At 45.9% G+C, this 25,685-nt stretch overlaps 1 protein-coding gene across 2 annotated transcripts in view; it reads left to right on the forward strand.

Annotated features, from left to right (window-relative positions):
• The window catches only part of CADPS2 (calcium dependent secretion activator 2), a 2,357,592-nt gene that overhangs the window by 2,075,831 nt on the left and 256,076 nt on the right, over window positions 1-25,685 (forward strand). For both annotated transcript variants that reach the window (XM_086966845.1, XM_086966848.1), the window contains 2 exons: window positions 104-259; window positions 7,298-7,445. In XM_086966845.1, the coding sequence (XP_086822971.1) occupies window positions 104-259; window positions 7,298-7,445 (304 nt within the window). The remainder of the gene's footprint in view (window positions 1-103; window positions 260-7,297; window positions 7,446-25,685) is intronic.

The following is a 25,685-nucleotide window of genomic DNA, read 5'->3' on the forward strand; positions in this document are numbered from 1 at the left end:
CTAAATGTTTAACATCAATAATATGCTGTAACCCTCCTAGCTAAATGTTACCTACAGATACTCTGGTATGGTAGACAACACTCTATTTTCCTTTCTATTTTAGCAACGGCTCGAGCACTTCAGAAGATCTCTTTTGGAAGCTGGATGCCTTACAGGTTTTTATTTATGATCTGCACTGGCCGGAACCTGAATTTTCACATCATTTGGAACAGCGCCTCAAACTCATGGCTAGTGATATGCTGGAGGCCTGTGTAAAAAGGTAAGACAGACTCCCAATTTTTCAACAAAAGGCACACTAGCATTGGCATTAACTAGTTATTTACCATCATAGCCATCTACGGTAACCATCATACAAATTCTTTTCAGTATATATATTTTTATTTTTTTAAATAGTCGAGTTTCATCAAGCGCACGGAAATATGGAGCTCATGTTTTTCCAATTCTCTGCCTACTGGTATTTGATGTATTTTTTGGTAAATTCCTGTAAATTATGTTGCCAGTGAGATGAATAGCCAGCATATATTTGTGTGATGCTAAACGTTCGGGGTAATCAATGCCTTTGCTGTGCTACTGATTTGTTTTACGCATTGTAAAACAATAAACAGATGTGTTAAACAAATAGCCTGAAGTTACCTTCTCAATAAGTACCACAACAAATGGATCCTCCCACTTAGGATAGAATATAAGCATCAGCAGATAAAACATAGGATTCACTTCCCTGGAAGAATGGTCACAACTGCTGAATATCGTTTGACCAATGTTTAATGTTTTCATCACTATGCTGGAGTTTTCCAACTTTTCTCAATTTGCCATGGAAGCTCTAGCCCACATCCAGCATGTCAGTGGGTAACTTGATCAGTTACAGGCTGGAAAAAAGACTCTAGTGTTGAAGGGATCCATTGCAAGGGTCACAAGTGTATCAGAAATAGACTTGACCCGTTAATGCAATGTTTGATATTAGGGAAACTGCATTGTTTACAGCTGGCTCTAAGGGCCTAATCCCTACATTTTGCGACACGAATCCTTTGAATATACATGAGATTATAGTGTGTATTTTGTGGCTGGAATACACCCACTGAGGGCCAACATGACAAGTAATGTAGTAATACCACATTAGGAATTACAGCTACTGTTGGTATTGGTAATTCAGGTGTGTGGCAGTACCAGGGAATCACAAATTATTCATGATGGAATAGGGAGTAACACGACGCCTGTGTGTTATTTCATATTTCGGACCTTCGTCCTCTACCTGATTTCTCCAGGCTTCATCGGAAGGATTTGTTCCCAGTATTACTATATGCCTCAACATACCAATTGGGCAGAAAAGGCAGGCTCAGTATTGCAACAGTAATTCAGCTGTGATTCAGTCCTAATGCCTTTTGATTGATCGATTGTAAATTGGAAAAGCCTAGTGGTTCAACACAGTCATCATCTTACACTCCGATTTAGCCTCATTTTCAGAATTCAGCAACCCTTAAAAGGAGCAAGACACAACACTTTAGCTGACATGGGCTCCACAAATTGGGCATATCAGACTCAAATTCCCGGCAAAGGATTGAATTTTGGTGCCAATAACTCTGTGCAGGTAGAATTTGAAAATGTTTGTCGTTGATATCGCTTTGCAGTTCTCACTTTGCTGCCATTTCCCACGGTTGTGCTGCATTCTAAAACGTAGTCACATTTTTTAAGTTTGAAATTTTGCCCATAAGGCAAGGCTGAGAGCGAAGGCCACAAGGTCATTTAACTGGTTTCTGTGGCACCACAGGCAGCCTTGAACATTGCTTCAAAAAGGTTTAAGATGGATGAACAAGGATATCTTTTTAACTGATAATATTTCTGTTAGATCTGGGGGTCTCTAATTGGCAGAGGTACTCACCTTAGACCAAGTAGGGACCCTTGATTCTTGTCAGGGTGAAGAAGTACACAAAGTAGATAACCCCTACTCGCCCTCTAGGTAGCTTGGCTCGAGCAGACAGGCTTATCCCCAAGGCAATTGTATAATAAATGCACTTAACACAAACAATGATCCCCAATCCACCACAAACTGAGACCACACAGGTAAGTATATTTATAAAAATATAACTTTATCTAGTTGCAGCAATTAAAAATCAACAATACACAATGGTTACTTCTTTGATAAAAGGTAGCACTTAATCTTGATGGTTGCACTTGTATTTAGGAAGTTCTTATATAAAAATAGTCTCAAGTCTCTTAAATCAGTATGAACATTAATACTACTGACTTATCTCGAATCAGCTTTTAAAACTAGTAAACAAAGCAATGGCCGCGTGTTATTAACTTATTAATCAGGCCTTTAGACTACTGAGCCCCAGCCATGCGAGCGCGCCTCACCGATGATTCATTCAGCGCCTTCGTGCCGAGCAGAGCAGACTTTACTTAGCCTCGGCCCGCCCCGGCAGCCCTCCGCCCGCTCTCAGCACTCCAGGGAGCGGCGGGGAGCTAGCTCGGCTCTCCGAGCAGGGACGACAGGTCAGCGGCAGAGATCGCTATGGTTGCTCCCTCGGCGAGGTCGGGTCACTCTTCCCCGGCTTCGGCGACAACACACGGCTTCAGCGGCGTCCTCAGAGGTCCCGGTTACGGGGACCAATCACTGCGGGGCTGGGCAGACGAGCCTCCTGGGTGAGCAATCAGCAGGTTGCTCCACACGCCGAGCTTACCGCAGCCCGCCAATCGCAGCGCGGCGCTCGGACGAGCACACCGTAACGTAGGCGCTACTGCAGGGGGATCAGCCAACCAGAGCGCGGCACCTCACGACCAGCCTTCAGTCAACAGCCAATCAGAGCGCGGCTCCTTCGGTGCTGCGAACAGACCCTCGAGGTCGATTTCAGGGCCCCGGCCCTCGGCGGTGTTTAGGCGGACAGACTGTATTAACACACCCCGCACTGGGGAGGCTCACAACCCTCCGGCCACCTCAAAACACGTGTCGATGAACACGTCTCAGAGAACAGCCACTTTCTAAAAGTACTATTCTCAAACACAGAATTTAAAAACAACCTTTCCTAAAAGATGTTATTAAATTCTGAGTTCAGGGATATCAGTCACTTATGTCCCATCTTGTTCCTATGGGAAGATAGGCTGGTATCCATTGGGACCAGCCTCCCCCATGTTAATCTATGGAGCAAGATAACCTTGCAGCAGTGAGCACACAAAATGGCTGCTGCTCACTACCAAAGCATGTTACCTGCACTAGTACATGCTCTACCTTACCCATACACTGCACCCTGCCCAGGGGGGTACCTTGAGCCTTCCATAGGGGTGACTGATGTGCACAGACAGGGAAGGTTAGGCCCAGCCAGTGGGGACACTGTCCAGGCGGACATGGCAGTCCACTGACTGCACACAGGCACTGCGCTGGCAGGCCTGAGACACCATTTTAGGGCTACTTATGTGGGTGGCGCAATCTGCGCTGCAGGCCCACTAGTAGCATCTGTCATCACCAGCCCTGACACACAGTGCACTTTACTAGGGACTTCATGGTGATACAAATATGCCAATCAGGTATACCCAATCAATATGACAATTTACATAGGGAGCACTTACGCTCTGGCACTTTTCAGCAGTGGCAGAGTGTCCACAGCATCTAAACCAGCAAAAACGAAATCCAGCACAGCATCAAAAATACAGGAGGCAGAGGCAAAAAGATGGGGGGGAAAACCACGCCAAGGGTGTCAGGTCTAACACTTTCTCAAGTATCTTCAGCACCTTGTCAATGTGCTGGGAGTCCATATATTTAAAAGCCCCAACCACACCGACAACTTCTTCCTGGTCATCTCTACAATTTCCAAACTTTTAGGAACACTTCCCAGAGTATCAGGCTACAGACAGAAGTGGACTTCTGTCCTGCTTGGACATATTCCAAGATGGCCTGAGTTCATTACCTGCCTGTAACTTTTACAGATGTCAATTCTCTTGAAACTTGAGAATGGCTTTCAGCTCTGGAGATTCAAGTGGAAGCATCATTTCCCTCAGGCTTTCCTCAAGTGGCAGGAGTATGCCTGCAACAGTCTATTCTGTTCCAATTTAGGTCCTGGCAGCATTCTGATTTCCAGATTGTAGGCAACTTCCTTCATGGTAGTATTCAAGTAGTGATAAGTGGTGACTTCTAAGCCTATCGTTGTGTCTTTCCCATGCTGTCACATCTACCTTTTTGGAGTTCTTCACTTTAGGACTAAAGTATCTCAGAAAGTCCTGTTTTACGGTGCATAAAACTGTCCAGCTTAGCTGTCTGGAATCTCAACGCCCACCCTTAGAGGTCACATATCAATCATCGTCCATGGGAGCAAGAAGCCAGTGTTCCTCTGGGAAACTCTTCTTTAAAGACCCCGAATATTGTATATTGTCCTTGATATTTTAGTGAATCTGTCAGGAGCCCCTGCCTGCCTGTTAGTGTGATAGCTGCACCAATTTTCCTATCTCTCCTCACAGCTATCTAATATTATATGGGTGGCATTTAATGGCAGTGGGATCTCCTATAAGCATAGTCCCATGTCTTCCTGCTGTGCCAAAAGAGCCACTGTCCCCCACACAGGATATTTAATGACATGCTGGGCTCCAGGACGTTAATTAAAGTTGTTGTGGGAGGGTCCTGTCTAAGGAGAACTGATTGAGACAACACCGTTCATGAGGAAGAAGTTAACCTTTCTAGAAATAATTTGTCTAACATTTGTAATACTAATCAAATGAAGCAAATGAACTAGATGTCCACTGTGTAGTAAAATATTGCAATAGTGAAATATATGTTCTTTACAAGATAAACAATAGTGATGTTTAAATATTGTGCATGCTTTATCTAAGGAAAGGTGAGACAACCTCGGCAGAAAAGTGCTTATATTTTTACTACATAAACAAGGCAGTTAATACAAATTGCATCTTTCATTTCTGAACATTATGCTGTTAGCTGGTTTCATGGGAAATGCCCTCGAAGACAGAGGTATTTAGCCGTTCACAAATACCAACATTTTAGGTCCATAAAATAAAACCAAATTGGAGAGACTATTCAATAAAAGGCTTTTCTTTCATATCTGTTGCACTACTATCTCATTATATATATATACCATTATCATTTTGCACAAAACAATTTTAATGTTTATATGTATTATCCCGAAACAATTAGGGACCCGTTAGTATGCCCTCGGGAACCGGGACCGACCGCTGAGGGTGCGGGGGTCCCGCACTCCCGATTTGCATGCGCCTGCCACACAGGTGGGCGCATTGGGCATCTGCAACATTGTGGGGGGCGGTGCAGAGAGCACCGCCCGCCACAGTGCCACAGAGGCAGGTTGTGCATTTCAATGCAGAACGTGACAGGCACCGCGCGGTAACTGCCACGTTGTTTATGGAAAGGCAGGGGGGTACCATAGGTACCCCTCATGTGCACCCCCCACCCCCCTGGAGTCCCTGGGGGCCTGCAACGGGCCCCCAAGCAGACTCCGCATGTCTTTCGCTGCCACGGAAAGGCATGTTCAAGGCCACATTGTAATATGGCTGGCTGTGTCTGTCAGACACCACCACCATATTGAACCCTTTTCAGCCCGGTCGACATGTCGATCGGGCGGAAAGCGGCAGACGGTCTGTCCGTCTGCCGCGGACTTCCCAGCCATTGATATGGCGGGGGGGGTTTTCTGCTGGGATGGCAGGCGGATTGCCCCCGCCGGTGTGCAGTGACTACCGCTGGCCAGGCGGGGGGCAATCCACCCTCCATCCTAATGGGGCCCCTAGTCTTTTCTAATACTACAAATATGTAATTCTGGTTCTGCCTACTTGTTGTAAAGTGCTCCGATGCTCATTCCGACTTTGTACATACTATATAAGACTGAAAATAAGTAAATGGATAAAAATCAATAAGTGAGATTTAATTCTGTCAATGATTTTAAGTTCCATCTCCACATATCTGTAAATGGGATTTTATTGATGGAGTCGTTGATATAGGAACACCTATGTTTTGATGCTCATTAATGTTATCTCTGGAGCAACCACTAGTTTTCCATACAAATTCACATTCATAATTTCAAAACATCAATTTTAGTTATCGATATGCTTACTCCAAAGCAGTTCTCCTGTCTGACAATAGTCGTTGAAGATCCTTTGGAACGATATTGCTAAATTTAAGGGTTAGCAGCTGAAAACTTAAGCTCAGGAATTTTTTTTATATTATTTTTTTGTAGCTAACTTCTGTTACATACCCTTACCTGAAACTAAAGTTCAATTTGAAAATATATTAAATCCAATAGCCAGGTCTTTCAAAACCCCATTTATTCAGCTGCTACCACGCGCAGTTTTTTCAAGTGTCTGCTTAATTGATAAAATACTATAAATATTAACATCATATCTATGGATATCTTGTCATGATAATTATATCATATTATATTTAAAATCAGTGTTCTCCTTGAAAAAGCTGATTATGAGTTGCAGACTAGTTCACCTCCACGCAGATTTAGAATCCATGACCTGACACAATGCATCCCAGATTCCCTCCCTTATGTCCACAGAAGTGTTTCGATTTTTGTTATTCTGGATTTGCTTCACCAAAACAGACCAATTAGTTACTTGTTAGACTATCTCTAGAGCCTTTCCACCCTTTAGGGCGACTATATGCGAAAAAGGAAGTGATATTTTTGTATATAGAAACCAGTGGCGCACCAAGTATCTGGGAAATTTTATAGTACTAACTTTCAGGTAAAATCGCCAAATCAAAATTCCCTCATTTTCCCTAAATGCTGGTAATATTACATGAAATATGTTGCAGTTAACCTACATGTTTTTCTACCATTGCTCATTTTGTATGTTTCATTTGTGTGACTGAATGAATGAAGTAATATGTTGCACAACGAAATGCATGATTACTCAGTCAATTATCACATACGGAGCCTCCATGAAGGGGAGCAGATAACCAGTTTCCCCGATGACCTCATTGGGATCAATGGTCTCCAACATCAGAAGTGAATACACACAATTTATGTAGAACGTGGCAGGTTGCAGAAAGACCTTGTTTTTCACAACCTTAGCTTCTGGATTTGTCCTTCTTTTCTTTCTAGACTGAATTTGATTGGCCAGTGACCAGTTTGTGTGGAGACCATGCAATATACACTCCAAGTGATGTATAGTCGGCTCATATGAACCCCACTCCAATAACACGTAGGGCACAACTCTTGAGCCACTCCATCCGACAGAGAATACATCTGAAACCATATTGTAGTGATGAGTCGCATAATCTATCTTGCTGGTTATTTTTTCTGCAACCTTCTTAATGTAATCACTTTCCTTTTCTCTTGAGCAGAACAAGGATGGCATTTGAGCTTAAATTGCAGAAGACAAGCAAATCTACTGACCTGCGCCTGCCTTTTTCCGTGTGTACCATGTTTAACGTGCTGGTTGATGCTAAAAAGCAAAGTGCTAAACTCTGCATTCTGGATGGAGGACAAGAGGTGAGTCAATAATAAACTTTAATTGTCCAGATAAGAAAATTAAAGCAAGTACCTCCTATTTAAAACAAATATGAATTCAGATTATTACACTAGGCAGCTTCAAATCTTGCTGTTTTTAAATCCCCCATTTATTTTCATCTGTGTTGAGCAGCAACCATTAAATGGTGTAGCTTCTAATGGGGCATGGTGTCGCTCTTTCCCAGCAACCATTGTCTCTTGAAAAGAAAGTGTGTGCTTATCAGTCACCGCATCACATAAGAGGTTAGCTCTGTCATCAAATCCTTGAAATGCAATCTATTTGTGTATGTGTTTCATTAGCATTCTATATAAGTGATATCTCCCACTCCTATTTATGAAAAATTACTTCTCCTACTCTAATTGAATTATTAGTTTGTTGCACATGGTTCTTTTTGTGAAAATGTTAAAACAAAATGGTTTTACCATTGCTTTGGTTCACATACATTTTAGATAACTGCTATAAGTATGGTACTCCTCTTGAGAGCATTTTGTATGGTTTCTGGTGTATTATTTCAAGATTGTAGGGCTTTCGTAGTCACTCTAGCACTGTTAATCGACAGCCAACAGTGCATGTCATGGTGGGGAGATGGAAAAAAGTTGGAAAGAGTTTCCTGCAAACTAACAGTTTACCGAAATTATTTTCCACAAAAGAGGATATTTACAAATGTTGGTTCTTCTCATTGTATCTAGTTTCATATATAGCATTTGAAGTGTTTATATCGTTGTGTGCACATGCACCATCAGGTACCTTGGTGCAAGAAACTAGCCCAAGAAATACAGCAGGCTGAAAAGTGAAGGAATTTCAGAAACGAACAAAGCACGTGAGAAGATTATCAAAACACAAGGGTCTTCAGCACCTTTCTGAACGGTTCACGATTGTTAGTGAGGCAAATGTGCTGCAGTACACTATTTCAGATCTCTGACCCAAAAACACAGGTATCTCTTCCTCCACGTAGTGTTCACATAGAAGATGAAGCAGAGCTTGAGAGCTAGACTGCAAAGATTGGAAAGCTCGTTGGCTACTACTATCTTGAACAATAAGACCAGCCCATTTACCAGTAGCCAGATAGAGAATGTTAAAATTGATTTTTTGTTTAACTGAATGCCAGAGTAAAGGGGGTCTAGCCTACAGAACATGACCAGACTTGTAGGTATCACATCCTAGCTTTGCTGTCATATTTTGAATGCCCTGGTGACTCTGAATTGCAGACTCATGGAACTCGAGAAAGAAGGGATACTATAGAAGGGACAGAAGATGCTCTTCAATCACCTTTGTATAATGTTGAATGGAATAAAAGGCAAGATGTAATTGAGTAGGAGTTCAAGAAAACCAGTGGACCAGACCATCTGAATGTGTGCCTCAAAGTAGAGTTCACAGTCACAAACAGCTCATATATGTTTCCTCAGATACACAGGTTTTGTTGTAGATCCAAGCCAAACAGTCCATAGCTCATTGCCCATCACTCATTTCACCCAGTGACAATGATCTCTTTCTTGCTACTACTCAGCTTAAAGACCTTATCTGCGAATGACTGAATTAGTTGATGATTGGTTAAATCTCAGATAAAGGAGAGCATCATCCTTATCAGATAAGAATTTGTTCTTAATTGAAGCCACATGAGCGAACTACCTTAACTTGAGGCTCTAAAGTGGAAGATCAAGAGCACGTCAGACTCTCAAGACATTGACAGTAAAACAGAATAAAGTGGAGGATTTCAAATAACCTATGTCTTGCAACACATAAAACTGGCATGAACCACTGAAGGGCTGGGCCACAAGGCACGACACATCAAGATAGTCAACATTGGTTGCATGATTGACCATATCAAATGAAGTGGACATATTTTGTATGAATTAAGAAACAATCAAGTTGTGCAAAAATTTGCATAATAGACCAACCCAATAATCCTGGGTGCATACTATCCTTAAAGAAATGGCATGTGTGCTGGGTGCTCCTGGAGTTTTCCACCCGATTTAAAGATAAGGGCTGAAAATCACATTTAAAACTACAATGGGTAACAAGTAGGAAACCATAATTAATTTTTGAGGTACAAATAGAAAATACTACAAGAAAATAAACCTGGTGCCAAATATATCTGAGGAACGCTGATCTGTATAGCAGATGTAACTGCAACCCAAGCTGAGGCATCTATCTCTTTAACATTACAACTTAGATTGACTGTCAGAAATTCCTCCATTTAGCATTTAATAACATATCGTGACACAGAGCTCTCCTAATCAGTAAATGCAAAGCATGGAAAAGTTGAGTCTAGGAAGTGGTCCAAGCCATGACAATGGAATTGTGATTGATGGCAAAGCCGAAAGAAACTGTAAGCAATCGCAGTGTTATAAAAGGACTGGTATGACCTTGGGCATTGCTGTGAAAATGTACGACCTAGCCATACATGGAATTTACTCCTTTAAAGGCGTTAAAGAAGTACAAAATGATGAGCAAGTATTGAAGGCAAGAAATATAGAACAACTAATGTTGTTAAAGGACATGATTTTCAGATAATGATAACTAAGCATTATGGATAATGTAGTCCTTTAAATGATTAATTTAATTCAGTGATTTGAACATTGGAGATGTGAAAAGAATGAAATTCAACTGACTAACCAGTGCATCTAATTTTGTAAATATTCACTGATTTCATTTTAAGATCTTTAGGAAATACCCACTTGGATGACAAATTGTTAGCATAAGTCCGTTTTCAGTATTGAGGTATTTCACTGCACCATGTGTCCTTTCCCATTGTTGATGTATTTGACCTTTGAATTCCAAACACATGACTGCTTCTTAATGTGCCTATGATTAAGACTTTTGTGGAGTCCAACGGGTTAAGCTGATGCTGTGCTACAATAAAAAGAATTGCTACCAAGGATTGACTACTGGGCCTGTATTTAACATTACCACAAGGTGAAGTATGTGTTTTCTTATGGATATATATATATCAAGTCCCCCGTGAGGGACGAAACGAGTCATGGCTGTTGCTTCATTTTAGGAATCTAAATAAAGATAGCAACTGACAAAATTTGGCAGTCCGTGCTCTTTCTTTGTGCCTTCGATCAATGGGCAAACGAGGAGGAGTCTGTTTATATATATATATATATATATATATATATATATATATATATATATATATATATATATATATATATATTTCTCCTAGAACGCCCGTGCATAAAGACGCCACTCAGCAGCAGTTTGTTCAACTTGAATTTTTATTAGGCATACCGGCATTCCACATCCAGGTTGATTTGTAGTGCCTAACGCGTTTCGGAGATGCCTATCTCCTTGTTCACAGGCTTTGGAAGCGGTCACATTGACGGAAAGGGAAACTCCGACATTTTTGTCCTTTTAAATGCCCTCCAATGGGCTTCTTTTTCTTTTTAGCCGTTTACTCTCGGTGCAGGCTGGTCCTTGTGGTTCCCTTATTAATTATTACCCTCCAATGGGTTCGAAAATGTGCCGTTGTTTTTTCCGTTTCTTTAAACCCTCCAGTGGGTCTCCCAGATGCTTGTGCCGGTCATTTTACAGCAATAACTGTTGCTCCGCATTCAGAGGCGATAGACTGTCCTGTGCCCCTGCGGTCTCCTTCTCTTTTGTAGGAGCGGTGCAATCTTCCCGGCTCGGACCCGCCGGTACCACATTTCTCCTAGAACGCCCGTGCATAAAGACGCCACTCAGCAGCAGTTTGTTTAACTTGAATTTTTATTAGGCATACCGGCATTCCACATCCAGGTTGATTTGTAGTGCCTAACGCGTTTCGGAGATGCCTATCTCCTTGTTCACAGGCTTTGGAAGCGGTCACATTGACGGAAAGGGAAACTCCGACATTTTTGTCCTTTTAAATGCCCTCCAATGGGCTTCTTTTTCTTTTTAGCCGTTTACTCTCGGTGCAGGCTGGTCCTTGTGGTTCCCTTATTAATTATTACCCTCCAATGGGTTCGAAAATGTGCCGTTGTTTTTTCCGTTTCTTTAAACCCTCCAGTGGGTCTCCCAGATGCTTGTGCCGGTCATTTTACAGCAATAACTGTTGCTCCGCATTCAGAGGCGATAGACTGTCCTGTGCCCCTGCGGTCTCCTTCTCTTTTGTAGGAGCGGTGCAATCTTCCCGGCTCGGACCCGCCGGTACCACATTTCTCCTAGAACGCCCGTGCATAAAGACGCCACTCAGCAGCAGTTTGTTCAACTTGAATTTTTATTAGGCATACCGGCATTCCACATCCAGGTTGATTTGTAGTGCCTAACGCGTTTCGGAGATGCCTATCTCCTTGTTCACAGGCTTTGGAAGCGGTCACATTGACGGAAAGGGAAACTCCGACATTTTTGTCCTTTTAAATGCCCTCCAATGGGCTTCTTTTTCTTTTTAGCCGTTTACTCTCGGTGCAGGCTGGTCCTTGTGGTTCCCTTATTAATTATTACCCAGTCTATCCCCTCTGAATGCGGAGCAACAGTTATTGCTGTAAAATGACCGGCACAAGCATCTGGGAGACCCACTGGAGGGTTTAAAGAAACGGAAAAAACAACGGCACATTTTCGAACCCATTGGAGGCCTTGTCAGTAGCGGTCTGTTGTGCGAATAGTTCCAAGGCAGCAGAACGCGCTTAGATGTGGATGGCACCCAGGCGATGTCCAGTAAACTGCCGCACTGGTTTTGGTATCCTATAATGCTGCTCCGAAAAACGGCGTGGGGCGCCCCGGGGGAGGGGGGGGGGGAGGCGGCGTGAACGGGCCTCCCCAGGTGGCGGCTCGTGTGCTGTAGTGGGGCGCCCCTTTACCGTTTCAGTTGCCATTCCGCCCGCTTTTGGTACACTGTGCCAAAATCCGCAATTCAGCTGAGTTGCGCCTACTCTTGCGGTTCAGCGATAGGCGGCTGCCACAGGACTCTCAAAATGGCGGCAGGCTCTTTCCTTTTTGGGCCTGGTCCACTAAAATGGCCCTGGGACACCTTGGAACTCGGACGCTTGTCTGCTAGGTCTTGGACCCCATTCTCGAAAGCGTCCCCTCAGCCGCGAAGATTCTACAAAAGTCTTGGGGGCCCTCGACTCCTGCAGGCTTCCGGTGGGGAGCGGCTGCCATGATTGCTCGCAGAATGACCACGACGGAGCCACGAGACGGTGGTGCTTTCATGCCGATGCCAGCTTCAGTCTGAAACATCCAGAAACAAGGTGGGGCTTTCATCGTTTTGGAAAAAAAATGTTCTAAACCAATGAAAAGTGTTATTTTTAGGTCATATGACCAAACCTTCCATCATTAGGAAACCAAAAGTAAAATGAACCAATGAAAAGTTTTATAAACAAGTCACATGACCTGTTATGCGGCATAGGGCTATAAAAAGCGTAGAAAATCCGTTGGCACGTGAGGCGGCGTCAGTAGCGGACCGATGTGTGAATAGGCCGAAGGCAGCACAACGCGCCGAGATCCGGATGGCACCGAGGTGGTGTCCAGCAAGTTGCTGCACTGGTATGGCTATCCTACAATGCTGCGCCGAAAGTCGGCGTGGGGCGCCCCGTTGGCCTGTGAGGTCGCGTCAGTCAGTGGGGGCTGTTTGAGGATCTGACTGCATTGGAAAGCAATGTGATGCTGTGCGTCGCCCCCAAGATGGAGGCTCCTCGGTTGCAGTGGGGCGCCCCTTGGTGTTTCACTCGCTATCCAGTTGAGTTGCGTTCGCACTTGCGGCTACAGTAGGCCGAAGGCAGCACAACGCGCCGAGATCTGGATGGCACCGAGGTGGTGTTTAGCAAGTTGCCGCACTGGTGTGGCCATCCTACAATGCTGCGCCGAAAGTCGGCGTGGGGTGCCCCGTTGGCCTGTGAGGTGGTGTCAGTAGCGGACCGATGTGTGAATAGGCCGGAACCAGCACAAGGCGCCAAGATCCGGATGGCACCGAGGTGGTGTCATAGTTGAGAGTTCTGAGCACTTGTGGGACACCCCCGCGCCGCACGGCCACCAGCTGCTGCGTGTGTTCCCCTCTGCCTGCCTTCTGCCTCGCCGCCGGCCTCGCTGACGCCGTGGTCGCTCCCCTCTGGTTTCCCAGTTGTTTTGCCCTAAATTTGTGCTTGTCTGTTTCTGCCGTCTGCTCGCGTATTTTGCTGTTTTTCCTTGTGTTGCCCGTAATTTGTGCTTGTCTGTTTCTGCCGTCTGCTCGCGTATTTTGCTGTTTTTCCTTGTTTTGCCCGTAATTTGTGCTTGTCTGTTTCTGCCGTCTGCTCGCGTATTTTGCTGTTTTTCCTTGTTTTGCCCGTAATTTGTGCTTGTCTGTTTCTGCCGTCTGCTCGCGTATTTTGCCGTTTTTATTTGTTTTGCCCTAAATTTGTGCCTGTTACTTTCATTGTATCCCCTGTGCCGTGTCCAGTTTCCTTCCTGATTGGCCGCCTACCTCGCCGCCCTCCGCTCTCGCTTCCCGCCACCGCCATTGGCCCCGCCCCTTTTTCTCTTCTGTTCCCTCCCCGCTCCCGCCTCCCAGCTGCTCCGCCCACCCGCGCACTTCGCCTTAAATGGCGACCGTGCGGACGCGCAGCGGTCACGCGCAGCGGGCGCGCCGATTGTGCGCCGAAGGCGCGCCAAAGGTAAGCCCGTCTGCGCCCGTCCGCGACCGGATCGCGACCAGTGCCAGGACCCCTGGCCCACGAAGACCCCGACCGACCCGCCTGACGTACTCCGCCGCCACCCTCACCGCTCTCAACACCGGCCGACTCCCAGAATGCCATCAAGCCTCTCCACGACGTACCCACGGACCCTTCAGCTGCCACGCCTGCAAGTTCACCTGCATCCGGACCTGCCTCGCACCAGCACCCACCAAGCCGAACACCAGCAGTACCCACCTCAAGTGCATCCTGCTCAACACCCGCTCCATCCACAGACATGCCATCGAACTCTGGAACCTCCTCGACACCACAGCTCCAGACGTTGCCTTCCTCACGGAGACCTGGATGAACGCCTCTTCAGCTCCCGACATCGCCATCGCCATCCCAGAGGGCTACAAGATCGTCCGGAGGGACCGAAACGCCAACCAGATGGGAGGAGGCATCGCCATCATCCACAGGAGCACCATCCGTCTCACGACCAGCACCGACAACTCCCTGACCACCGCCGAACACCTGCATTTCCAGATCCACACCAACCCGAACACCACCCTCAGAGGCACCCTGATCTACCGACCCCCTGGACCACGCACACAATTCAGCGAGGACATCGCCGACTTCGTCAGCCCACATGCCCTCCCCTCCGCTGACTACATCCTCCTGGGAGACCTCAACTTCCATCTGGAGAACAACAACGACCGCAACACCAGCACCCTGCTCGACAACCTCACCAACCTGGGACTCAAGCAACTGGTGTCCACCCCCACCCACCTCGCCGGACACACACTCGACGCTGTCTTCTCATCCAGCAAGGACATCAACTTCAGCCACACCACAGAGCTTCAATGGACGGACCACAGCTGCGTCCACTTCACCTTCAAGAAAACAACGACCCACCACCACCAGCAACAGACCGCCCGCAGAAGCTGGAACAAGATCACAGCAGACCAGCTCGCCACCTCCCTGAGCCAGCACCCTCCTGCCAGCTCAGCGAACCCCAGCCAGGCCGCCGACAACCTCACGAAGTGGATCAGCAACTGCGCGGACGAACTCGCCCCGCTGAGGACCCCGCCCAGCAGACCCGGCAGCAAGAAAGCCCCATGGTTCACCGACGAACTCAAGAGCTCCAAGAAGAACTGCCGAGCCCTCGAGAAAGTCTGGAGAAGGGAACCGACACCGGACAACAGGACCTCCTTCAAACTTGCCACCCGGAAACACCACCAGCTGATCCGCGCCGCCAAGAAAACAGCATTCAAGGACCGGTTGGACAACAACGCACACAACTGCAAGGAACTCTTCAACATCGTCAAAGAGCTTTCCAACCCCAGCGCAGGAAACAACGACATCACCCCATCGCAAGACCTCTGCAACTCCCTGGCCTCATACTTCCACAACAAGATCGCGGACATACACAACAGCTTCAACAACCAACCAACGCACACCATGACCGAACAACCACCCCCCACCACCACCCTCCACGCCTGGACCCCGATCAGCACCGAAGACACCATCCGCACGATGAACTCCATCCACTCCGGATCACCGACCGACCCCTGCCCTCACCACGTCTTCAACAAAGCCGACGCTGTCATCGCACCCCACCTGCGAGACATCATCAACACATCCCTCGACACCACCATCTTCCCCGAGAGCTGGAAACACGCCGAACTCAGCGCCCTACTCAAGAAACCAACAGCGGACCCCACCGACCTCAAGAATTACCGCCCCATCTCGCTCCTCCCGTTTCCAGCCAAAGTCATCGAGAAGACCGTCAACAAGCAGATGGCCGCTTTCCTCGAGACGAACGGATCCCTCGACCCCTCACAGTCCGGCTTCCGAGCCAACCACAGCACCGAGACCGCCCTCATCGCCGCCACCGACGACATCCGAGCCCTGATGGACAATGGAGAAACAGCGGCCCTCATCCTCCTAGACCTCTCCGCGGCATTCGACACGGTCTGCCACCGCACCCTAGTACGGCGCCTCAGCAACGTCGGAATCCAGGACAAGGCGCTGGAATGGATCACCTCCTTCCTCGACGGGAGAACACAGAGAGTCCGCCTACCACCGTACAAGTCAGAGGCCACCGAAGTCATCTGCGGCGTCCCCCAAGGATCATCTCTGAGCCCCACCCTCTTCAACGTCTACATGAGCCCCCTCGCGGCCATCGTACGCAAACACAACCTCAGCATAATCTCCTACGCCGACGACACCCAGCTGATCCTCTCCCTGACCAACAACCCCGCCGCCGCCAGAGCCAACCTGCACGAAGGGATGAAAGAGGTAGCCGAGTGGATGACGACCAGCCGCCTGAAACTGAACTCGGACAAGACGGAGGTCCTCATCCTGGGCTCCTCTCCCTCCGCCTGGGACGACTCCTGGTGGCCTCCCGCCCTGGGCACCGCACCCAAACCGACAGACCATGCACGCAACCTGGGCTTCATCCTGGACTCCTCCCTCTCCATGACCAGGCAAGTCAACAACGTCTCCTCGGCATGCTTCAACATCCTACGCATGCTACGGAAGATCTTCTGGTGGATCCCCACCGAGACCAGGAAGACCGTCACCCAGGCCCTCGTCACCAGCCGACTGGACTACGGCAACGCCCTCTACGCCGGGACCACCGCCAAGCTCCAGAAGAGACTCCAGCGGATCCAGAACGCCTCAGCCAGACTCATCCTCGACATCCCACGAACCAGCCACATCTCCGGACATCTGCGAGACCTTCACTGGCTCCCCGTCAACAAAAGAATCACCTTCCGCCTCCTCACCCACGCACACAAAGCCCTACACGACCAAGGCCCGAGCTACCTCAACAGCCGAGTCAACTTCTACGCTCCCAAACGCCACCTCCGATCAGCCAACCACGCCCTCGCCGCCGTCCCCCGCATCCGAAGAGCGACTACAGGAGGAAGGTCCTTCTCCCACCTGGCCGCCAAGACCTGGAACTCCCTCCCGACCGACCTGCGCCTGACCCAAGACCACCTCTCCTTCAGGAAGAAGCTGAAGACCTGGCTGTTCGAGCAGTAGCGGCTCCCCCCCCCCCCCAGCGCCTTGAGACCCCACGGGTATGTAGCGCGCTTTATAAGTGTCACTGATTGATTGATTGATTGAGCAGTGCTTGTAACACTGTCTGAAGCTTATTTGCACCTGCTGCAGCTTCACTATCGCCCTGGTGTGGCCAAAGATCGCCCATGACATAGGCGGACGGCTCCCGGGGTCTGGCAGAACTTTTTTCCTTTTCCTTTCTGCATCTTGTCCCACAATCCGTTTGACCTGAAGACACGACCAGGTCCCTGAATGTGTGCAGGGGGACGTTATTGATTGAATCAAAATGGCGGCTTCACACAAAGCTGAGTCAAGCGTTGCTGTTGATGCTATACAGACAAAAATTGGTTTTCAGTTTGTACATTCTTCAGGATTTTTTTTTCCATCCAAGGCTGGTTGAGAGTTTGTAGAACAATGGCTTCAGATTTTCAACATACTACTCTTCAACATTCTTCCTAAATGTAACAATGTGAGACTCACTAGGAGAACGGCTGTTTATCTTTCCTTTCAAAATGCTGCCAACAATATTTTCTGAATGGAAGACACCATCTTGTAGCATAAAGGGCCGAAAGGGGTTCTGGTCTGGCCGATGTTTGGTGGAGACATTTTGACTATATCCTGGACCTGCCCGGCCTCGCCCAAAATGGCGCCGGTATAAAAAGGACTCGTAACTCCTTGTTGTGTACTGGTTGAACAACCTTGATATCACGAGATATGAATGCAGTTTTGATGCACATGGCGGGCGGGGACGAGAATTGATTGAATATTTTGACATCCCTATTGATATTAAGTTCTGATGTGTTATTGATTACTGTACTATTGAAAGTTCGAATTAACGTCACCCATGGTACTTGCCCGCAAATGTATATCTAGATAATTTTATTGAAAGTGGCCCTGTCGTATTTTAATTACAAAATGTACGTCCACCGATTCCGCAACTGTTAGACACCTTAGTTCTTGCAACCTAATGGCCCGCTCGTTACGTTCCTCTACAATGTAAATGTCTCCTCATCATATACGATTTCAGTTTGCTCCGTGGCCGGCCCACGTGGTTATAGGCCCGTATTTGTATACTGACATTTTCACAATAAAGGTTTTTAAAACAAAACATGGTAGTAGTATTTACATTGGTAAAGTTTTTAATTTTAGTCACTGTTTTCGAATCAGTAAAAGGCAAGTGAAATAAAGCAGTCCAATTACATGACGGATAAAAGGTATAATACGCAGGAACACAGTAAAGATAAATGGTCAAGGGCAGTTGTGTTTTCCACTCCTGCAACATAAAGTGATCGATAAGAATCTGATAATCAGGCGTATCGGCGACTAAGACAGCAGGCCGAGCCTCTTTTACTCAACGGCTCCGTCATGGGACGAAGAAACGCCCTTTTTCTCGAAAAAGGAATATATTTTGCTTGCAGGACAGTTGTAAATTTTCCGGGAAAGTACATTAGCCTGGAACATTATAACATATATGTTTAAGAAAAAATAATGTTCGAAACCAATAAAAAGCGTAATTTTTAGCTCATATGACCAAGCCTTTCATCATTAAAATAACAAAAGTAAAATGAACCAATGAAAAGTTTTATTAACAAGTCACATGACCTGTTATGCTTACGTTACGCGCTGCGCGCCGTGCCCCAGATCGCTTCCGGGAAGTTGCGCTTCGCGCACCGGAGCACTTCCGGGTGCGCTAACGCGGCGTGTCATATAACGCATTACGCGACAACGTAGGTCCAGAATATAGTCAAAATGTCTCCACCAACCAGCGTTCGGAACACAACCCCTTTCAGCAGTCTAAAAAGTTCTGTTAAATGACAACAGAAGGGACAGGCAACAAGAACCATCAGTCAAAGAGGGGAGGGCAAGTTCTTCTCTACCGGGTCATGTTGGGGCGCTACCGGAACTGATCGAATTGGTAGTCTACAGTGTTTCTGGATGTTTCAGACTGAAGCTGGCGTCAGCATGAGAGCACCACCATCTCGTAGCTCAGTCGTGGCCATTCCACGAGCAATCATGGCAGCCACTCCCCACCAGAAGCCTGCGGGAGTCGGGGGCCCCCAAGACTTTTGTAGAATCTTCAAGGCTGAGGGGACGCTTTCGAGAATGGGACCCAAGCCCTATCAGGCAAGCGTCCGAGTTCCAAGGTGTCCCAGGGCCATTTTAGTGGACCACGCCCAAATCTGAAGAGCCGGCCGCCATTTTGAGAGTCCTGTGGCAGCTGCCTATCGTTGCATCGCAAGAGCGGGAGCAACTCAACTACATGGTGAGCGAGACGCTGTAGTCGCAAGAGCGGGCGGTAAACAGCTGAATGGCGGAAGAGGCACAGTGTAGCAAAAGCGGGCGGAATGGCAACTGAAACGGTAAAGGGGCGCCCCACTACAGCGTGTCTTCAGGTCAAACGGATTGAGGGACAAGGTCCAGAATGGAAGAGTCATCAAAAGGCAAAAAGTTCCGCCGGACCCCGGGAGCCGGCCGCCTATGTCGGGGGCGATCTCAGGCCACACCAGGGCAACACGACTTGGGGAGGGGGCAGGAGCTAAGTGCCATCTCACCGCCCCTCGGGGGCCTCCGTCAAGCGGTTCAGGGAGGCACCGCATCACATTGTTTAACAATGCAGTCAGGTCCACAAACGACCCTCACTTACTTTGAGAATAGTGAAGCTGCAGTAGGTGCAAATAAGCTTCAGACAGTGTTACAAGCGCTGCTCAGAACTCTGAACTATGGCACCCAACATCCAGGACTTATGCCATTTGAGCATGGCAGTGACATCGAAGCAACTCAGGGACCAAAACCATGAACGTACACTCACGTATGAAAATCTTACTTGGGGAGGGGGCAGGAGCCAAGTGCCCCCTCCCAGTCTGCGCCACCACACCGTATGTTGAAAATCTGAAGCCATCGTTCTACAAACTGTCAACCAGCCTTGGATGGAAAAATGTAGAAGAATGTACAAACTGAAAACCAGTTTTGGTCTGCATAGCATCAGCAGCAACGCTTGCTATCAGAGTGCATGAGTTTCATGCTCGATCGATTGAGCTAGCCGGATCGGGCAACAAAAAGTATAAAATAGTTATGTAAATAGTTATTTAATAAAATGTTTTACCCTATTACTTAGCTGGTGTGTTGTATATATTTATAATATTTGCATAGGGTTTGTCGTTATTTTGGGTGGGGTGGGGTGGGCAGCAGAGTCGAGCTGTCTTGCAGCCATCATGGTGTGCAGCTAAGTTCATCTTACTAGTTTCGTATTTCTCATGAGGGGTTGTTCTTAATGTTTCTATTTTAGCGAGGTCATAAACAGATCCCATTAGTGGCCTACTGATTTTGCTTGATTACTTTTGTTTTTTTTAACTATTTTTCACTATCTGCAAAGACTAAACAGAGTATTGCGGCTTTGTGCTTGTTAGTAAATAGAGAATGAATCAAAGAGAACCAATTCTAAAACAGTAAATGCTTGGATAACAATCAATCAAATGGAGAGACAAGCAGGCATGACGGATTACAACGGGGGCAAAGGCCTGCGTTAACTACCCTTCACTATCTGCAAAGAGAGAGTACTTCTAAGAGAAAAGAGGGGGGGGGGCAGCGTTCAAAGCACATCAGCGTGCATAAACACGAAAATGTTTTTACCTATCATGTACTTGACATTTGACAGCATTTGATATTTGGTATTAAAAAAACATTGAAATTCACAGAAAAAAACATAGGTTTTAGGCCATATATAGTTAGGGATTTGCATTTACAAAACCTTATTTTACTCGCATAAAACCATTGAAATTCGCATATATAGTTAGATGCGCTAACTATATATCGCGCACCCGCAATCCACTGCTGATGATGTCACATATTACATCATTCATGACATGGTCAGTGACATCACTGATGACATCACTGATGACAACTCAAATGACATCACTGATGACAACTCAAATGACATCACTGACAACATCACTGATGACATCAATCATGTGATAATACGATCAACCTCTTCAGACTCTAATATAACCTTAGATACACTCAGAGTAAACAGGCACTCACAGACTGTCACTCATCCATGGAGTTACTCACACACCTAGTCAGTCATGCACTGAATCAATCACACCTCCATATCCTCAACTATACAGTTATACACACCTTACTTATTCAAACATATACTAACACATATTTACTCTTTTATACAATCCCTGATACAAGTTCACAATGATCCATACAGCCACTCATACATTCACTGGCTCTTATGCACAGTAATTTATATATGTGAACTTTCACATGCACTGTGTTTTACATATGTACTTACTTTGACATGTAGCACTGAGATATCCATTCACTCACCAATACACTCGTACACAGTCAACCACCCATACAGCTGTTTCCACATGCAGTTTTGAACCCATAGATCTAGTGAATAAACTGTTCACACATGTATGCACAGAGTCACACACCTCCCAGCCACCCCCACACACACACTCACTCTCCCATACAAATACTTGGGCAACCAATCAATAACCCATACAGTTACTCATATAGCTACTGATCAACACATGCAGCAGTTCATAGAACAACAGATATAATGATGCACAAATTAAGATAGTTTAGTCACTAACCCATGCACTCAGTGAGACACATTTAATCACTCTCTCATACAGTCAGTCATGCACCTACTAAATCCTTCATCCAGACACTTATACATCCACTCATTCTTCAATATGTAAGACATATTTTAACTTTAAAGAAACAGACAGCCACTGGATGATGTCATCAGTGATGTCATCAGTGATGTCATCAGTGATGTCACTGACCATGTCATGAATGATGTAATATGTGACATCATCAGCAGTGGATTGCGGGTGCGCGATATATAGTTAGCGCATCTAACTATATATGCGAATTTCAAAGGTTTTATGCGAGTAAAATAAGGTTTTTAAATGCAAATCCCTAACTATATATGGCCTAAAACCTACGGTTTTTTCTGTGAATATATTTATATATATATTTATATTTTCTTTCTCTTAAGTAAAAGTATACTTGAAAATAAAGGGAAATAAATATATTCTTGGATACCTAAATTCTCATCTCTTTTGCTCTCCAAAATATACAAATAAAAGAATGAAACTCCGCTCCGATTGGAATGCTCTTTAGGATGTCTCTTCACAGCTGCATAAATCAAGAACAAATATATATCCCATCCCCACCAGAAAAATCATAATCCTACTAACTTACACAAATAAACAATCTATACAACCCCCGCTTTTCTTAACAACTCCAAAATACGGATTATTACCAAATTCTAGCTCCATATACCTATGGCACTAATATACTAGACCTGACATAAGCTAGGGCCTAAAACTACATCCAACATTTACTTTAGCCTGATATGGTTGAAGGAGAACCTGCTGCCATTACCCTCAGTGTCCACTGGGCAATGAAAAAAAGTCCCCAGACATACTGCAGCCAATGTAAGAAACTTTTTTTCATGTAAACCATAAAGAAAAAATGTGTAGTAGATGTATGGACTATGATTAATACATTTCAAAACATATCCAAAAATATTTATTTTAAAAAAAAGCATGTTAAGGAGTGTTAAGCAATACAAATTTATTTTTATTGTACAATCTATTTAAATAGTTACGGTTGCCTTGCACATAAATATATATTTTTTAAAGTGTTGCTAAATGTTAAATATGGTACTTGTAATATAAGTTATATCTACTGCTAGTACATTTAATGTTAAATAGTATCCTAACTTTTTGAGAACTTAGTAACAGACTCAATTATGTAACCTATGTTTATATATTAATTTTTAAAATTACTTTAATGTTTATATAGTAAATGTAAATGTACAAGAAAATAAAATCTTTTTGTAAATAAATGTAATAATTATACAATGTTTTAATTTGTATTATAACCGAAAATTGTTTTTATATGGTTTATATTTTTAATAGAAATTGAATTGAAATCTGAGCTTCTCAATCAATAGTTATAGGTTATCTGAGTGTGTGTGTGTGTGTGTATATATATATATATATATATACCCCAGAACTACTTCCCCAAAAGAGAAACAGCGGAGGCCAGAGGGGGTTCCTTCAGAGGCACTTTAATTCAAGAATGCACAGGTTAGTGGCGGCGGATGCATTTCGGCGTGTATGTTGCCTTCCTCAGCGCCCTACACCAACAAGAGTCTTGCAATAGGTCCGACAATCCTGCTTCTCTTAAAATAATGCTGGCGACACTGAGCTCCTCCCCAAGTTGAATCCGCTCACCTGTTGGAAATCACATAGCATTGGGCAAACTGCAACTCCCAGCATGCAACCTGTTCATGCAGCTAGGCCGGTGGTGTGGGGGGCAATTCCATGACTGAACTGGCTCCAATGTCCTTTGCAGGCTCGGATGGCGTGACTCTTTAACATGCACCCAGGTACCAAAGCGCCTCCTCGGGTCCCCTCGTACTGCTGCAGCCAAACAAATAGGGAAATCAATATTCCAAACCAATGCCTCCGGGCACAGGAGCCCCAGACCCTACAGGGCGGCCTCACAAACAATGGTCCCGGAGAGACACATCCTATGACAACCATCAAGAACAACGGTGAGGCCCAATACCGGAGTTAAGCATTTATTCGCAGGTACAGCAGCGCAGTAAGTACTCCTTCTCCTTATGCGTTTCAGCTACCATTTACCTTGTTCACAGGTGGAGTTTGAAATGCACAGTGCAAACTGTTAGGCTCCCACACGGCCCACACACTGCAGGAACGAGGTATGTCCCAATCCACTTCCCCGACTCACTAGCCACTCACTTGATGTAAACAATGAGTAAGCCAATGACCCAGAAAAGGGGGTGGAATATGTAGAGACACCAAGCCTTCCACCCTTGTAGAGCAAAGCACAAATAACTCCCTCCTCCTCGCATCCGCACCTGCATAAACAGGGAGACAAAACACCTCACAATATTGACTCAGTCCCCAATCCTTCTTTAGCATCGATGACCATATCAGCTAATATCAACACATGGACTTACCAATGACAAATGCAGGCTTTGCTTCGAGGGGGCTTCAGTCCAGGAAACAGACAACTCCAAGATAACGTCTCTTGGGTAAGTAATATGTGACTGATCCTACTCGGGGCTCTTTAGTTATTTACGGGGGAAAAAAAACATGTCTGAGTGAATGACATGAACAAAAAACCCCTGCGAGTGCAGCTACACTTCTGGGCAATAGTGCATTAGTAATGGTAACAAACACCGTCCCAAGGGAAACAGAGTGTATTTCACCAGACTGGGATTACACTCGCGGAACGACCGCAAACGTCATTTCCGCCTAACAACGATGTGGAGCGGTTACAGTATGGCGAGCGCAAAGCGCGACACAGCGCATACACCGATACAACTTCACCGTGCCCCGGGAAGGGAAAGGAAAAAAGGTCATCCGGTGGGGAGGTAAACAGGAGCCCCTGAATACCTACAACACGGTGAATAAAGTGCAAGGGCACTCAATCAAAAACACGAAAAGAAAGCGAATAGGGACACAGGGGACTGGGATACTACAGCTAACTAACTCACTACTATAGAGTGAAGTAGTGTGGCTCACTGGTTAGAGGCGGCAGACCCCAGAGCAGAGGACGGCCCGGGACCAGGGTTCGATTCCCGACGCGGCAGGTTTCTGGACCAGGGTCAGCGGACTCGATAATTCTCTCGCCTCGGTGCCCACTCTGATCAGCGATCGCACTCGGCAACTCTGGGCACTAGCTTGCCTCATCTTCACTAACGGCCCCACCAGACCGCCGGGGATGCCTGGTCTCACCCTGGAGATACCCATTAATGGGACCATCTCTCAGGGAAGCCAGGAAGGGTTTCGCAGCGGTCGAAGCACGGAGATACTCCTCCGGGAGTCGATCCTAGCGCTATATAAACTTGCAATTAATTAATTAATTAATAGTGGGAAAAAACGAAGGAAAAGGGAAGGTTTGATACATGAAATGGAAACACAGGAACAAGCTTCGAAGGAGGTAACAAAAAAGGGAAACACCAATAGTTCTCACGAGCCCGTGAGAACCAGCAAATGTGAAACAGGATACACAGGAACCAGGATACCAGGAACCCACAGGTTAGCAATAACAAGCACCAACACTATGGTAGGACTAACCTTTATGTGAAACTGGCGGGTCATGTGACAGCAAAACATGGTCATCGAAAGAGGACCGGGGACCGATCCCTAACACAAACGTGCGTGCTTTTAAATTAAATAGTCATGTGACAGTCTTTTAGAACTACAGTCCCCATGATGCATTTTTGCTGGCATTGTACTGGATGGAATCTTCATACATCCATATTTTAAATAAGTTATTTTTTGTACCTGCATCAACTTCATAATGGGTTTCATTTTGCACGTTGTCAAGTGATTATTTTGCATGACCAGTGCTCACATGTCTCAATGTCCCTGCGACAATGCCTATCCTCCGGCACGATCAGAGTGGGGAATCACCCCTCCCTGAATCCCTTCCTGCACCATCACTCTAACATTACACGCAGCGCAGTAAAATCTCCTTCTCCTTATGCGTTTCATATATATAAATATCTGCAACACTCCAACATTT

Source organism: Lissotriton vulgaris, chromosome 1_1, assembly GCF_964263255.1.
Source record: "Lissotriton vulgaris chromosome 1_1, aLisVul1.2, whole genome shotgun sequence".
NCBI lineage: Eukaryota > Metazoa > Chordata > Amphibia > Caudata > Salamandridae > Lissotriton > Lissotriton vulgaris.